Raw genomic sequence first — 18,179 nt, forward strand, 5'->3', positions numbered from 1 at the left:
TGGGAGGCCCTCATGGAAGGATGTCCCGGTCCACGGCTGAGTCAAAAGATGCCCTGCCCCTGAAAAGAAGGTCCAATTTATAATGGGAAATAAATGTGTGCAATGACGTCCAGGTAGCTGCAGAGCATATATCATCTAAGGAAACCCTGGATCAAAAGGCAGCAGAAATAACAGACCTAGTGGAATGCACCCAGACATGCCCTGGTGGAGATAACCCTTTAGCTCGACAGGCCAATGAAATGCACTCAGAAATCCATCGCGCAATAGTAACCTTAGAGACGGGCTTTCTCAAGAAGGGTTTAGAAAAGGAAACAAAAGGTTAATCAGACTTACGAAATGATTTTGTTCTATGCAAATAGAAGCACAGTTGCTTGTGAACATTAAGCAAGTGCAACTTGTACTCTCCTTTATTTTAGAAATTTGGAAAGAAACTGGGAGATTGATGACCTGGTTAATATTGGACTCAGATACCACTTTCAGCAGGAATGATGGGGTTTGTCCACAGGGATACCCTGTCTTTATGAAATAAGGCAAGGCTCGGCTCTCCAAAACTCTCTTAGCGGAGGTAATTCCAACCAAAAAGGCAGTCATCCAAGACAGGAACTGCAACTCAACTATAGCTGCTGGTTCAAAGAGAGGAGAAACCACAGCTTGCAGCACCAAGGTGAGATCCCAAGGGGGCATTTGGACCTTAACTGGAGGCCTAAGGAGAAAGATACCTTTCAAAAAGGCCTTACACAGCTTGGACAAAGCCAAAGAAGCCAAATTCTCTCATGTGAAAATTAGAGATAGCTGCCAATTGTACCTTTACCATAGAAAAACTAGCACCCTGATTAAAAATATCCGCCAAAACCTCCAATACGGCTGGAACTGGCACAGTAAAAGGATCCAAATCATGCTGAGAAGCCCAGATGGAGAAACATTTCCACTTACTCGAATTACTCCAGTAAACCTTCCTGGTAGAAGATTTGTGAACTGCCACCAAAATCTTAACAGGAGAAGATAGCCCAAAAGTCCTAACTATCAAGGGAACTGGAGCAGCCAAGCCATGAGCTTCAGGCTAAGTCTGGGTGAGAGATTCCTGAGGGATGTGTAATCAGATATGGAACTGGATCTAGTGTGTCCAAGGAGGACACACTGCATGAGACCACAGAGAGGGTAACCAAACTTAGCGAGGCCAGAAAGGGAAACTGAGAATCACTGAGATCCCCAGACATCGAGCTTTCTGAATGAACTTGGATATCAGAGGCAACAGAGAGCAGGCATATAGCAGACCAGAGGGCCAAGCATGAACTAGAGCTTCTCTGGGGGTCTCCTCCAGATGGGGGTTCAGAGCAAAATATTCACTGCACTTCATGTTAGGAGAGGTGAAGAGATCGCAGCAAAGCTGGCCCCACTTTAGAAAGATCTGTTCCACTACTGATGAATTCAGAGACCACTCGTAAGGCATCAGAATAGATCTGCTGAGTCTGTCCGCTAGTATTTTGGATCTCCCCGGAATATCCGCTGCCACCAGAAAACAGCCAGAGGAAATCGCTCACTCCCACAATCTCATGGCTTTGCAACAAAGGGGGTAAGATCTGGTCCACTACTATTTGTTGATGTACCAGACTACTGACATATTGTCCATCTGGACGGCAATAGTCCCATGAGAAAGATAGGCATGTAGAGCTTGCAACGTCAAAAGCACTGCACTCATCTGCAGGACACTGATATGCAGAGGAGTCTCCAGGGAAGACCACGTGCCTTGGACTGTCCTACTCATACCCCCCCCCCCAACCAAGCAGGGAAGCGTCCGTGGTCACTGTGATCGCAGGGGAGGGAAGAATGAACACACAACACAGAAGAAGGTCCGGGGATTTTTGCCACCAAAGAAGGGAATCCTTGAAAACCCAAAATATCGAACCAGATGTGATAAGGGAAGGTCTAGCAAGGACAACTGAACTTCCAGAGTCAATTGGAGAATCCTCATACGAAGGTGTGCCATTGGAACGAGAGAGTGATAGAGTGTTGAGGTCCCTGGTGGCCACAAAGAACTGAATCTGCTGGGGGACGTTTGGCTTGAAAGATGTAAGAGACACGATGCTGGAGAGAGAACAGTCCGTCTGGAGATAGAAACATCTTGCCTTGGCTAGTGTCTACCAGAGCCCCAATGAAGTCGGGAGCCTGTACTGGTGCCAACTGGGACTTTAGGTTTATGGTTATGCCCAGACACAGTGAGTGGTCTTGAGAAAAATATCCCTGGCTTGACACAGTCGATGCCTGGAGGGAGCAGAAAGGAGCCAATCATCCAAGTAGGGGAAGACCTGAAACTCGTGCAGCTGCAGATGAACCGCTACTACCACCATCACTTTGGTGAACACCCTGAGGGAGGGGGTGAGAGTAAAGGGGAGCTCTCTGAACGGAAATGGACCAATTCCCAGCCGGAAGCAGAGGAACCTCCGAGAGCACCTGTTCATCTTGATGTGATGGTACGCTTATCCTGGAGATCCACAGAGCACATTCAGTCATTCATCTGCAGGAAAGACAGAATGGACTGAAGGGTGACCCTTCGGAATTTCATCTTGGCAACCGACAGGTTTAGGGTTGAAAGATCCAGGATGGGTCTCAAGTCCCCCATTTCTTTGGCACTAAAAAGAAACTGGAATGGATGCCTGATCTGGACTGGTCTGAAGGGGGATGGGCTGGATGACTCACTTTTCGAGCAGCCTGGAAATTTCTATGACTGCCTGCTCCTGTTGCATGGATGAGACGCCTGGGAGGTGTTTGGGAGGGACTGGGGGTTGAAGAAAAGGGGATTGAGTATCCTCTGGATATTCTCTGCAAAACCCAATGATTGTCGGTGATAGACTCCCAGGCTGTTGAGTGCACAGAAACACAGCCTCCAAAGAAGAGCAGTCGGGCAACACTTCAGGGTTGCTGCAATGGTCTGGCTGGGAAAGAATCCAGAGACCCTGGTTTCCTTGGGCCCCCTCTGTCCCAAGGACAGTGTCCGTCATATCCCCCCTCTGCCTTTGGGGGAAGGCGAGTCCTGAGTGCCGTGGGAAGAGCCCTGAGATTTTCAGAACCACTTCTTCCCTCCTACACGGATTCCTAGAGAAAGATTGTTGTGAGGTTGAGAAGCAAATCCCGACGGCAGACAAGGTCTTTCTGTATTTCTCACTCTGGACTAAAGTGTCTTGAACAGTCTTGCTAAAAAGGGTGGATCCGTCATAGGAGGCATTCATAAACAACGCCTTGAAGGGCTCCAAAAAAGCACAAAGCCAGAGCCAAAAAACAGAAAAAAATGGCAAATGGAGTAGCGAAGTACTAAAAAATTTGTTTAATAAAACAAAATAAAGAAAATAATCCACAAAAATTTCAAAAGCGCTTTTCGTCCAGTGCTGTGACTGGACTTCAGATACTGGTACATAGTAGTAGTATTATATACTTGTTCCACTTAGTCACATGACTGTTGCATCAGTGCATTGCAATTAATTAGTAAACTAAATAGGTAATTACTCCCAAAGAACCTGATATATCCTAGAACTAACTGAACTCAAAACCAAGCTTAGTGTTAAACAATACATAAATAAGGCTTTTTTTTAAATACATATGTAATGCTACTTACACTTACTATAATAAACGGTTATATATTGAATGTTAAAGCTATAAATATATAACTTGTGCTTTCTCTTTTACTTAAATCCTAAAATTCTTATAAATATAAATTTAAAAGATAAAAAATTAAAAAAAAAAACATGTGTAAAATATGTTGTTTTTTAATGTAGTAAACTTTTCAATTTCAGAAAAGGTAAGATACTGAAAGTCTCATTAATTCCTGGAAATTGATTTGCATTCAAGCGTAGTTGCCATAATGTTGTTGTGTCTTTCGGCTTTTCCCGGTTAGGAGTTGCCACAGTGGAACTCTGGTCCGCTAATGATTGGCAGTAGATTTTTACATGCCGAGTTGCCGGCCCTGACGCACAACCTTCAATGAAGGTATGCCCAGTCACGCACGTCTCCACACAGAAGACGCTCTAGCTGAGAATTAAACAGGATGTCTTACTGTGAGGCGACAACACTACCGCAGCACCACCACCGCAGTACAAGAGTAGTTGCCATAATAATTCAAGATATTCTAAAAATAATGAAGCAGGTCTCCCTTGGATGTTTTCACTCATTTGATCAATAACCCTAAACTTAAATTTATGGTAATGTTGATTGCGTCTCGCCAGTGCGTTCTCTGTTTTACCTCTCCGAATGGCATACAAATGTTCTTTGGGAGTAATTACCTATTTAGTTTACTAATTAATTGCAATGCACTGATGCAACAGTCATGTGACTAACTGGAACGAGTATTTAATACTACTACTAACTATGTACCAGTATGTGAAGAAGTCCAGTCACAGCACTGGACGAAAAGCGCTTTTGAAATTTTTGTGGATTATTTTATTAAACTAATTCTTTTAGTACCTCGCTACTCCGTTTGCCATTTTTTCTGTTTTTTACTAGTTTGTGACTTCGGTTCTGTGTGAACAAAGCCAGAGCCAGACATGATGCCTGATGGCTGTGCTTGTTCCAGCAGCCCTAGAGGCACCCTCCGTTGTGTGTGATAGGAGCCTCATGGAAATATTAGGCATTGAAATAAGGGTGGACATACGGGAGAGGCAGACTCAGCGACCTCTTTCACCAAGTCCTGCTGCAGTCTGAGAACATGTCCCATGTAGTTCAGTGCACCCAATGCAAACATAGCTGACGTATAAGCAGACTTCCCGAAACAGTACATAGTCCACAACTCTCTGTTCAGAGGATGGACCATAGGGCTCTCCTGAGTGAGCTCTTTTTTGGTGGCTTCCACCACCAACATCGCATCGACCCAGGATCCCTTCAACCAATGTTGCCTATCCAATGCAGCACAGAGTATTCTGTCCGGACACTTGGGAATAGGCTGTATCCGGTTCCTTCCATCATGCCCTGGAAGAAATTAAATTCACAAGGGGATCCGCGGGAGAGAACACTCAGGAGGTTGTGAGTCCTGTGACAAACACCTCCAGGAACATCGACTCATCTGGGTTGGGCTTTTGGGTAGACCACCCTCCTTGTTGCCGCAAGACTTCCTTGATGTCTCCAAAGGAGACAACTTCCGGGGGTGATCGGGGGGAACCCTCCCTTTCCTCCAAGTCAGTGTCTTCTTGAGGGACACTGGTGGGGAGTCCCAAGTGGCTCCTCTTGCACATGCGTTTCTGAGGGAGCTCCTCGGGGTAGATTGCTGGGGAGGACCCTGAAACCTCAGGGAGCTCGGGGGGGGGGCATCCTGGGGCGTAGTGGCGACAGGCTGTCCCTCAGAGGGTAGGATGGCAGACTCCAGCCTAGAAAGAGAGGAAGCCAAGACAGGCTCAGAGGATGAGAGTGTCAAGGGTCTCCAAGGGGGTGAGAGAACCCTCTCCACCACATTAAAAGCAGAGGACGAATGAATCCCTGCAAAAGTGAGCAAAACTGGATCCGCCATCCAGGGGGGAGCCAGACCCAAACCTCCAGGCACGGAGACTCCGACTGGAAGGGCTGACTCTGAAAACCTCAAATTCGACGCCATCCCCTCAGATCTGATACCAAGGCTACTGCTTTGAGTGTTGGTCGGCTCTGAAAAAGTTGGAGCCTTACCACCTAGGGCAATGGTCAGCATTCAGGTACCTGGAACTACTGGCACAGACCCCTCAACACCGGGAAACCACAGACCCAATGATTCCAAAACTGGAGGTCGGATCAGAGAAGGAGCAATAGGAAGAAAAATGGACTGCATGTTCCCAGCCCCGTAGAGGGAAGGAGCAGGCAAGACTCCCATCTGAATCTGGGTCCGAATAAACCTCATCATCCTGTCCACCTCGGCTTCAGAAAGGCTACAAGAAGACCAGATGGAAGAAGCCACCGAACTGGGTCTGGAGGGGCAGAGAGAGGGGACTGAGCTTAGGAAATTTCCAGCTCAGGAGAAAAAGTGGGGAGAGCGGAGACAAGGGGATCCCTGGGTCTGATCCGGCCGAGACTTGGCCACAGAAGAGTGGTCAGGGGACAGCTTCCTAGGCCTGTCCTGTTCCTTAGCCAGAGTCTTTTCCCCACCCCTGGACTTCTTGGAGGGAGGTTTGTGTCCCAGAAGCCGGGAGAGAAGAGGAAGTAAAAGCCTCTGAAGGCAGGAGGCCCTTCAGAATCAACTTATTCCTCCTGCCAATCAAGGAGCGGGAATTGAAACCCGAGCAAATCGAACAGGTCATCTCTAGGTGTTCTACACCCAGACAAATAACGCAAACAACGCACAGAGAGTGGCCATCAGAAGGGGGAAGCTTATGGCCACACTCTGTACATTTCCTAGAGCCTGGCTTAGGAGGTTCAGCCATGGCTAGAGGAACACTCACAAAATGGGGGGGGGGGGTGGAAGAGAGTGAGTTTTTGTGTGTGTGTGTTTTTTTTTTTTTTTTTTTTGAAGAACCAATGGGAAGTGCACGTGGATAGGGAGGATGTGGCAGGGAAAATTGATAGTAAAGACACGAAGGAAGATAGGAAAAAGTTCACCAAACAAGACTAAACTTATACTAAAGGGAGCTTGGAGCTGTACCACGATGCTGTTTCTCACGAATGCAAATGAGATCTGGGTGGAGGAGGGAGACGGGGGCATTATGTGTAGGAGAGGAGCTTGGGGCTTGAATCTGATGCTGGAGTATACGGTTGAGTCAGATCTGTGCCGGATCCGGGTCCCACAGGTTGAAGATCAAATGAAAACAACTTCAGATCTTTGCATTAAACACTGTCAAAGAATGAGGCCTATGAACACAAAAATAAATAAGTGAAGCAAAGTGGAGCACTCATTCACTTTACAGGGCAAAAAAGTAGAATATGCAGTGCCATTCTCTCTAAAAATCAAGAAAAAAGGCTGCACCACATGTTGCTAAGAATATCAGACTTCTGAGAAAGATTGGCCAAGAGGATTAACATCTGCCTTCAGTCATTTCCCATTCAAATAATTCCTCCAGCAATAATCTTCAAGATGAACATGACTAGTTCTGCATACAAATTTACAAAATAGCATAAATCTTTCTGCACTGATTTCTGGGCAATCTTAACTCCATGAGGGTGGCCAAAATGAATTTTCATCAAATACCCAGAGCCTCATATTGTTGACCTATCACATCCCACCTTGCAGTTTAAGAATGCATACATTTCTCTAAATGTTGCCTCTTACACTCTTACTATACATATGCCTTATGTTAATGCTCATCTCTAAAAAAACACACATATTGCATATTAGATATGGTATAGTTAGTTTAAGCATATCATGCAAAGATGCATCCTGTGCATATAACATTGATGTAGGTTTACTCTAGCCAAGGCAAGCCATAATGTTTCTGAGTGGTGCACAGAAAAAAGGTAGTCAGTTCAGTACAAACAGTATGCCTGGCTATACCCTCCGTTAAGACCAGATAGCATAAAAAAAGTTGGTTCATAATGTTCTTGTTACCTATTTAACACTGACCATAAAAACGTGGTCAGAAAAAGGGGACTTACTTTAGAAGATATTATTCTGTTGTCTGCAAATTTCTGAGGCACGTAATGCCCGTGCTGGGGAAATTGATTGGCGACATATACTGTTCTGGTGTCACTCTGATGTGGTGGGTCAAACCCCTGAAATAAAAAAAATATATATATATATATATATATATATAGCACATTTCAAAAAGGCAACAACAATACAGGACTATTACTTCATGCAGTAAACAGAGTCATATCCAAGTCACTTATCTTCATTTTTCTTACAAGACACAAACTTAAAACAGCCAGTTCTGCAAAGTGTCTTGAGCTCCTCTAAACCAACAATGCATGTATAAAACAGAAGTTGAACTATAACCAAAATCCAAGGCTGTTTCTCTTTTATTAAGTCCGCTCCTCTTAAGCAGTCTATTTCAGCTCAGACTAGTGAGGGAATAAGTCTCCAAACACTACACTATAAAGCCTGCATATTTTTATGTTTAGATATTTTTTTGTTGTCAATTTTATTGCCAATACTATACGGTTTCGATTTTAAGCATAACCATAGATATGGTTGTAGTTGACTGGAGCAAACGTTCATAATAACCAAGATTCTTTTTGCCTTGTTTTGCCATCATAAGAGACAAGAGACTGAAATGTTTTAAAGCTAGTTGGTGTGTCAGCAAGACTACATTATAATCAGGGACTGTGAATTTGCTCTTTCCCCCCATGCTGCGTGATGTAGGAGTTGGTACATATAATTAGCAGGGGGACTTGCCCCCTGCATAAAATAGTATTTTTATTCATTGTTTTGTTTTTTTTCTGATCCTTTTAAAACAGATCTTTCTTTTTGTTCGTTCATGTGAACATTTGCTGTTTCATTAGGCAATACATACATACGTACACACACACACACACACACACACACACACACACACACACACACACACACACACACACACACACACACACACTTGTAACTCAAAAGGTATAATAATACACACCGTTTTCGTGGGTGTAAAAAAGACAGACTGCACAAAAGAATGAATTATCATTTGTACAAATCGCATATGGCTGAATTTCGTTTTACATGGTACAGATAAGAAGTCTGCAGAAAAATTAACTTTTGAATCAAAAAGTTGTGGTTCTGACAATGTGCAAGGCTGTTATATCCCACTCACCAGGCTGAACAAGGAGAGGGTCACAGTAAGCTGCCTATCGGGCGCTAGAATCCGCCACATAACACAAGCACTCTGGTCACTCCACGGAAAGTACAAATATGACACAGTCATTGTCCATGCTGGTGTGAACGACCTGAGACGTACCTCCCTGGACTACATGAAAAGAGACATAGAGGAGCTCTCTGATTATGTAGCCCAGGCAGGTATGACCCTGACCCTGAGCAGTATCCTTCCTTCACCAAGAATGATGCCACAATATAGAGACAAGATGATCAGCTTTAACAATTGGCTTAATGTCTGGTGTCATTCAAAGGGGATCCAGTGTCTGTCTGCCTGGGATGACATACTTGACAAGCCACGCTGCTTCGCAAGGGACGGCTTGCACCTGTCACCCCTGGGATTCCGGATATTGGCTAAGGCTCTTGCCACCCCCATAGTGCCTTTTTAGGCAAGGCTCAAATTCTAAACCTACCACCCTAGAAAACAAAAATGGGAAGAAACTGAGGGTAATGCTGCTCAATGCCAGAAGTCTAAATCTCAAAATGCACGCACGAGGCCCTTCTCAGTATGGAGAACATTGATGTCTGTGCTGTAACTGAAACCTGGTTCAAGGCTCCTGAGAGCACCCCGGCACTATTACGTTTTACCTCATATCATGCGTTCCGGCCCAAAACCCGGACCACACCACAAAAGGAGGGGGTGTATCCATATTCATAAAGGATACCCACACCTCCAGGTTGGTGGCAACGCACGAAGCTTCGGAAACCATCCAGGTGCAACTAACCATAGGCAAAACTGCTCTACAAATTGTAGCATGCTACAGGCCACCCTCTCAAACTCAGGAACCCCACACAGCCTTCCTGAAGACACTGGAGGGTATAAATGTATCTCCAAACACCATCATATTGGGTGACTTCAACTACCCGAATATAGACTGGGAACATTACTCAAGCCCTAACTTTCTAGCCCAACGGTTCCTGGAGTTCATAAATTCAAATGCCATCGAACAGCTAGTCACTGTTCCCACGAGAGGAGAAAATATACTAGATCTCATTATCACAAACATGGGGACAAAATGCTCCACACGAAGTATATCCCTCATTGGTGAGATCTGCTCATAAACTAATGTCACTGGAAATCCAAATCCCCCCCGCCCCAAACAAAAAGGACCACAGTGAAGAACTTCTCTAAAGCAAACTTCACACTACTCAAGACTGGTGTGGTATCCTTCAAGGCCCCTGAGCCAGTGGAAACCACAACCCAAGCTGCAGAAGCCCTTACAAATGCCTTCTATGAACACCTCCAGGACTGCATGGATCAGGCAATCCCAAATAAAACCAAGACTCTTTCCACAAAGGGCAAAGCGTCCAGTCTGGTGGACCCCAGCCATTAACAAACTTTACAATAAGAGGAGAAAGCTATTACATGATAGAACAAAATCCATAAAAGGGAAGTCACCCCTGATCATTATAAGTAAAAAAATACGAGCACTCATAAAATCAACTAAGGCCAATTTTGAGAGAAAAATTGCCATGGATTCAAAGGACAATCATGAGGCCTTTTTCAGCTATGTTAGGAACCTGGGTGGAAACTCCCAGATATGCTCAGAATTAGTCCAAAATGATACAAAAATCACTGAACCCACAGACATTGCCAACATACTGGCAGACAGGTTCAGTGCAAACTTCACCCCCCTCTCCACCCCTAAAGGAGAGATAACTATCCCAGCAGAGTGTAGCCTCCCAGACATCTCAAATGCGCAGGTGAAAGCTGCTCTCTCTAAAGCTAAAAACACAGCATCAATGGGACCGGATGGTGTCCCCGGCTGTGTGCTACACAAGCTAAATGAGGAATTAAACCCGCACATAAGGCAGCTGTTTAATCTCAGCCTTACCACAGGAAACATGCCCAAGGAGTGGTGTACGGTAACTGTGGTCCCACTCCACAAAGGCGGTGCCTCTATGGACCCTGGTAATTACCGCCCCATAAGCTTAACAAGTCTAGTCTGCAAAGCTATGGAGAGGATCATAATGGAGCTCATAAACAAAGATATAGGGGACTTGCAGACATTGGACCCGACCCAGTTTGGGTTCGTCAAGGGCAGATCATGCCTTTTGAACTTGGTCGACTTCTTCGAAACAGTCACCAAGGCCATTGATGAGGGAAAGGCAGTCCATACAGCCTACCTTGACCTTGCAAAGGCCTTCGACACAATACCCCACTCGGGTATTGTAGAAAAACTTACCAGCTTAAATGTAAACCCATATGTCACAAGATGGGTTGCAAACTGGCTTAAGGACAGAACCCACAGGGTTAGAGTTGCTGGCGCTATGTCAGACTCCAAGCCGGTCACAAGTGGTGTCCCACAGGGCTCGGTCCTTGGCCCCCTATTGTTCGGCATCTACTTCTCAGAAGAACAGGCCAACATGGGAGGACTTTGGCTGACAAAGTTTGCAGACTACTGCAAACTGGGCGCCATAGTGGAAAGTGCATCGGACACGGATATCTTTCAGAAGGGACTCACGGAAACAGATGGTGCCAGAGCCATGGCCTGAAGTTAAACGCCAAAAAATGTATAGTCATACCCTTCGGGAAAAACAAGGTAACCCCAAGCTACCATATAGGTGGCAATCCACTAAGCACAGAAGAGGTTATCAGGGACCTGGGGACCCAGGTTGACAGTGGCCTTTCTTTTGACACTCATGTTGCTAAAGTGGTTAGAAAGACCTTCTACATTGCCCACCTGATCATGAAGGGATTCACATCCAGATCTAGTGAGGTCATTGTTCCCCTGTACTCTTCACTTATCAGACCAATGATCGAGTACAATGCCCCATTCGGGATGTATCTCACCCGACATCTGCAGCAATTGGAGAGACCCCAAAAGTTCCTCACCAAAAGGATAAAGGGACTCATCTGTCATATGCTGCCAGATTGAAGAAACTCCAGCTCTATTCAGTTGCATACCGTCTGCTCAGAGGTGACATGTGCCTGACATACAAGGCCATGTCCAACCCGGAATTAATGGACATGCTCCACCTCAAAAAATCCAAAACTACCAAAACCACCAGAGCAAGCGACTTAAACCTTAGCACGAATATAAATAGGACGTGCTGGAGGGATAGATTTATCACTCAAAGACTCCCTATGCTGTGGAATAAAATCCCGATCCATGTGAGGCAGAGCACCTCGCTGGCTCTGTCCAAGAGAAATCTTGACCTGTGGATGGGAGATCATAGGTTTATCCCGGGAATAATCTCTGTGTCACTGCTGGACAGAGGCACAACAAACTAATGGGCACAGTATTTTTTCATACAAGGGGTGGCGTAAGCCACAAAAATTTGGGCTAGGCTTATAAATGCCTTAGGGCAGATAGCCCAGTATAAACCTATGAACCTATAGCAGTTGGTTTGAATACACAAAAATGTTCATGGGTTAGAGTAAGAGTTATCTAAAGAGATAAATTCAGTGTTGTGCCTATTATGCTTCTGTGCGTCCTACATTCTACGTACATACACGCAAATACATATAGGGGGCAGAGGCAGGGTTAGGATTACAGTTAGCACACGAGTAAGGTGGGAATGGGGCTTTGCAAGGCCTAGCCAGTATATCATGTAACACCTTAAACATAGGCAAAGCTGTAATTGGTTCATCTAGTTCCCTTGAAAGAGGAGGAGCAAAAAATATTCCTAGCTGCTTAGCTAGTGACTGGCTCCATCTCTTTCCTCACGACTTCTGTACATTGACAAGACTTTCTTCATCCACTGTGCTGTTTACGCAAGTTTAGTTTCCTCAAATTACCCACATAGCCAAACAAATTCAAAACTACATAACCAAACAAACTCAAAACTATATAAAGACAGCAGTAATCAATACAAGAAGCCTAAACGAGAAATTGCATTCCTTACAGGCATTCCTAACTCTTAAAATATAGACAGCTGAGCAGTTACTGAAGCATGGTTTCAGAACAGTAATAGCGCACCTGCAAGGTGGGGTTTCAATGCCTGCCACTCTTTCAAACCCAGAAACAAAAATGCCAGAGTTATTACGGATAATAATGGCAGATATGTGGTAGTAAGGTGCTGCTGGCATGTATTTTTATTCCACCTAAAACTGCTATTATGGAGCTTAAAAATTGGGGGGGGGGGGTGTCAGCTTTCAGCAGTGAATACTTATAGGTGTGAAAGGAATGCGATGTGAAACAATGAGGAAATGACTGGAAGGCCCAGAAGGGAAAAATATAATAAAGGAAGGTAGATTTCTGAAGAACGTTATGAAAATATTTGTATAGAAGATGTGAATTTAGTAGTAGGAACTCTGGGGAATAATATCTAAATTCTCAAGGTACAATAACTAGACTAGACATAAATTATATTTCACAGGAACATGTGCGTTTGAGAACTCCAACACACATCCAATAACTAGTTCAAATCATGGCCAACAATTGCCAAGATGAAAATGAAGGGTAATGAAATGATGTGATACTAGCACTTCCCACCTACCTGTTAAAAAGAGAAACTCAAGGAATGAGTAGTGGAAATTTAGGAATTATTAGGGAAGACAAAGTTCTTCAGAAGTTAGTTACAAAGTGAGATAAAATGAAAGGGGAGTTTAGAAAGAGTAAAAATAAAAGAAAACATATTTTCAAGAAGTAACAATAATTACTTAGAGAGGGGCTGACAAATGTTAAAGCATTATAAAAGAAGGGGAATCGTACACAACAAGAAGAGGCACAACTGCAGAGTAATAAAGAGAAAAAATAAGGGAGTACATGAATAACATGCATGAGTTCAGAAAGACTGCTGTTAAGCAACTGCCCTTTTTCCCCCAAAAATGTTTTTATTCATTTTACAACACAATAATTTAGTAGTACGCAAGAAGAAAAAACAAACTCGATACAACGTCCATAACTAAAAAAGCAATATACATAGAACACTTAATATTTCTCTAGCAGATTAGACAATTTTGTCCAAGCAATTAAATGATTAATTGTGTTGTTAGTCCTTGCTTTTACAGTAGCAATCTCATTCTTGCAAATGTATTTCACAAGATGAATAAACTCAAAGACAGGAGTGGATTGGGATTTCCAATTTTTAGTAACAATTTTCCTTGCTATAGAGAGGATAGACCATAGTAAAAATGCTTGTTTTTTTAGGAAGGACTTTATGAACAGGAACACTGAAAAGGTTAAGGGAGTCAGAAATTATACAGTTGTCATTCCAGAGAGCTTTACAAAGATATAGTCCAACCAAAATGGGGGAATTATTTTGCAATTAACAACCATATGCATCCAGTCAGCATCGGGTGTCCACATCGCCAGCATTTAATTTTTTTTGTACAATATTGCTATGTGTGGCGAAAAAAACATCTATGTAAAAATTTCCATGTGTATACACGCCAGAACAGGGAAGATGTGGATTCCTTCACCAACTGCAAAACAAAGTATTTTGATCTTTTTCTGAGAATACTTGTTTATTAACTTCACTTGAATAATTCCAAAAAGAAACATCTGTTTTGCTAAAATCATTTCTGAGAATTTTATAAATAACACATGTATGAAGTGTTCTTGGGTGAGCTATTGATAAACATCTTTGGATTTTATCTCAACAATTAAGTTGCTCTAATTGTATACCTCTAATGCAGGTACGAGCTTAGTATGTATAAAATACTTACAAGTTTGGACGTCCAGCCAATTGCAGTTTTACAAACTAAATCTGCTGATCAAACAGTCTGCAAACCTTATTTTATTAGCTGAGAGAAACTGATTCCAATATAACAGGTCACCCTTCTTAAAAATTCTAACATTTTCTTTTCTGAGTATCAAAAGATAGCAAATTCATGTAAGCGATAGGAAACATAATGATTAATAAATTCTGAATTGATCGATTAAAAAACATAAGCTTTTTAAACAGCAATATTTGGTTTATAAAAGGTGTGAGAACAAATTTTGACCTTTCACTTTGAATGTATATTTTTAAAATCAATATAAAGATGTTTGTATGCATTTGAGTACATGGTTCAAGCAATGTCCTATTACTGTTAAGAAGCAAGGTTTCATGTAAAGATTCAATATGATGTATAAGAAGTATCATTTCAAAGCAACACCATGTTAATAAATGCAACGTTTAAATAAAACCCAATATTTGGAAACCCTATACCTCTTTCATCCCAGCTTATGGTGTGCCAGAGAAGAGAAATTCTTGGGATACCAAAGGAAGTGGAGTAATAAGTTATTAATTTTCTGTTTAATTTTGACAGGTGGGAGAATTATTAGAGCTTGGCCAATGAATAAGATTTTAGGTAACAGTATCATTTTGATAAAGGTTAGTCTGCCTTCAATTGTGAAGAGCCTGTTCCAACTGTTAATTAGACTAGTAAATGAGTTTATAAGTTGTTGGTAATTAGATGCGGGTGATTTTTTATAATTAGATTTGATACGGATACCTAGAAATTTATGCAGGTCCTGCCAGTTTATATCTTTTTTATCCAAGTTTCATAGTAACATTTTTATTCACCAGAAGTGCCCAAGTTTTGTTGCGATTGAATTTAGACCAGAGATGTTTGCAAAGAAGACTAGAGTATGTAAAAGGTGATGTACTGAAATTTCAATATCATTAGAAGTTAATAGTAGATCATCAGCAAACAGTTGTATCTTGGGGGATAATTTGTCTGACACTTTATATCCTTTAACTCTTGTCATTATTTCTAACATAATTTGCAAAAGGCTCAATAGCCAGGGCAAAGAGCAATAAGGAGAGGGGGCATCCCTGTTTAGTACCTCTTAATATTTCGAATGGACTAGATAGATAAGATCCAATCTTTACATAGGCTATGGACTTCTCATATAGTTTAATTAATTAATCCTATAAAGTCTGGGGAGAAAAAATTGTATTTTTGCAGAGCTTTAAAACAGATAAAGCTTTCGACTCTCTAAGTTGGCCATATCTACATCAAGGCTTAAAATAGAAAGCGCATTTATTTTCTTGTTTGCTAAGTCTAGTAAGGACAGTAATCTAATTACATTGTCTTGTACCGTTCTGTTTTTGATAAACCCAGTTTAGTCTTCATGAATTAATATTGAAAGAATATTACTTAAGCTGTCTGGTAGGATGGACATGAATATATTGTAAATCAATGTTAAGCAAAGAAATTGGCCTGTATGATGTGCAAAGGTTGGGCTCTTTATTTGGTTTTAAGATGGGAGAGACGATAAAATATTTCCACGAGGGAGGGATATTTGCTGTAGTTTTAACTTCTTGGAATGCACTGAGTGGAATGCACTGAGTAAGATTTTCAAAATGTTATCAGGTAAGAGTTTGTAAAATTCCAGAATTAGACCATCCAGCCCTGGTGCCTTTTTTGTCTTTTAAGATTTCTTATTTGTTCCTTTAATTCTTTAAAGGAAAGGGATTTGTCTATGTTATTAATAGTGTGTTTGGATAGCTTCTTTTGATTATTATTAGCAGTTGTCTATACTTTTGTTATCACTTGTAGACCGAGTTATTAATATTTTTGTAATGGTTTTTAAAATTAGAAGTTGTGTACCTACCATAACATTCCATGTTAGTTGTCTTCTTCTCGCCTTCTTTCTTGCTGGATGGGTTCGGAGCCGATCCTCGGCTCCGACTCGGCCACTCTAAAAGCTCGAGAGCTAGTTCCACCGGCTCAAGGCTCCCCTATATCCCACAATGCTAGGCGGTAACTCCTCAGATCTCGTTTGAAAGCTAAGCCCAGCAAGGAAATTCCATAAAAGGAACAAAAGAAAACTCCTCTAGGTCTGTCCAGGCTAGGGGGAAGGAGGGTGGGACGCAAGAAAGAAGGCGAGAAGAAGACAACTAACATGGAACGTTATGGTAGGTACATAACTTCTAAATGTTAAGTTGTCTATCTCGCCTTCATTCTTGCTGGATGGGACCGTCCTAGCACCTTATCCCGGGTGGCCTATCGGAACAGACTCTTGAGTACAGTGGAACCAAAGTTGGCTTGGTCTCTAGAGGCCAAGTCCAACTTATAATGAGAAATGAAGGTATGGGGAGAAGCCCAAGTAGCTGCAGAACAAATCGAATCAATAGGCAGCCTATCCTGGAAAGCTATAGAAGTGGCTAAAGCTCTAGTTGAATGAGCCCTGGGTTTGGATGGCAATTGTTGATGTCTGATCTCATACACAAGGGTAATCAACGAAGTAAGCCATCTAGAAAGAGATACTTTAGAAATTGGAAGGCCCATTCTACCTTCTGCATAAGAAACAAACAGCTGATCAGACTTCCTGAATTGTTTGGTCCTGTCTAAATAGTACCCAAGTTGGCGATGAACATCTAAACAGTGTAACTTTTGTTCTGACCTATTGGAATAATTAGGGAAGAACACAGGAAGTTCAATGGTTTGATTCAAATTTGCCAGTGAAGCTACCTTGGGCAAAAAGGATGGGTTAGTACGCAAGGACACCCTATCCTTATGAAACACAAGATAAGGGGGTCGACTACACAGAGCATGGAGTTCAGAGACTCTTCTAGCTGAAGTGATAGCTACTAAAGAGTGTTTTCCAAGATAGTAACTTTATTGGACATGAAGCCGCAGGTTCAAAGGGGGGAAGAATTAAGGACGCCAGAGCCAAGTTGAGATCCCATTGAGGAGGAGGATCCCTGATTGGTGGTTTGAGGAGGAAAACTCCCTTTAAAAAGGCTTTGCAGAGTTTGTGAGACATAATGGAGGACTCTGAGACTCCAACATGAAAGTTCGATATTGCTGCCAACTGAACTCTGATGGTAGACGGGGACGAACCTGAGTGGAAAAGTTCGGCTAGAAAGTCTAGAACTGATTGAATGGAAGCAGTGAAAGGATCTATATTCTTTGACTGCGCCCAATAGTAAAAACGTTTCCACTTGCTATGATAAATCTTCCGAGTGGAAGATTTATGAGACGCTATCAAAATATCTCTAACTGAGCGAGATATCAGAGGAAGTCTGGCTAGAGTTGGAATTGGAGGAACCATGCTGTGAGGTTCAGAGAAGGGAGGGAGTGGTGCAACTGACCCGACTGATGGGTCAAGAGGTCTGGAACTGGGTCCAGATGCCAAGGTTGCTCCAACAGATAACGGTGGAGAAACGGGAACCAAACCTGTCGAGGCCAGTAAGGGGCAATAAGGATCTTGGAAGCTTTCTGGGCGATGGCTTTCTGTATTAGCTGAGATATCAGTGGGAAGGGAGGAAAAGCATACAGAAGTCCCCAGGGCCAATCGTGTACTAGAGCGTCTCTGCTGGGGTGGCCTGGTTGGGGAAAGAGGGTGAAGAAATCGTCGCACTTGCTGTTTTGGGGAGTAGCGAAAAGGTCGCAGCAAGGCCGGCCCCACTTTCGAAAAACTTTCTCCAACACTGAATTCTTCAGAGACCACTCGTGAGGCATGAGAATAGCTCTGCTCAATTTGTCTGCAATCACACTGGACTTCCCGGGAATGTGCGTTGCTAACAGAAACCGCTGAGAAGAAATCGCCCATTGCCACAG

General features: G+C 42.9%; 1 protein-coding gene across 3 annotated transcripts in view; it reads right to left on the bottom strand.

Moving 5' to 3' along the window:
- Nucleotides 1-18,179, bottom strand: part of ATP11B (ATPase phospholipid transporting 11B (putative)) — a 2,792,721-nt gene that overhangs the window by 2,717,293 nt on the left and 57,249 nt on the right. For all 3 annotated transcript variants that reach the window (XM_044070307.1, XM_044070308.1, XM_044070309.1), the window contains exon 2: nucleotides 7,537-7,653. In XM_044070307.1, the coding sequence (XP_043926242.1) occupies nucleotides 7,537-7,653 (117 nt within the window). The remainder of the gene's footprint in view (nucleotides 1-7,536; nucleotides 7,654-18,179) is intronic.

This window comes from Protopterus annectens, chromosome 4.part1, assembly GCF_019279795.1.
Source record: "Protopterus annectens isolate FY-2018-M chromosome 4.part1, PAN1.0, whole genome shotgun sequence".
NCBI lineage: Eukaryota > Metazoa > Chordata > Ceratodontiformes > Protopteridae > Protopterus > Protopterus annectens.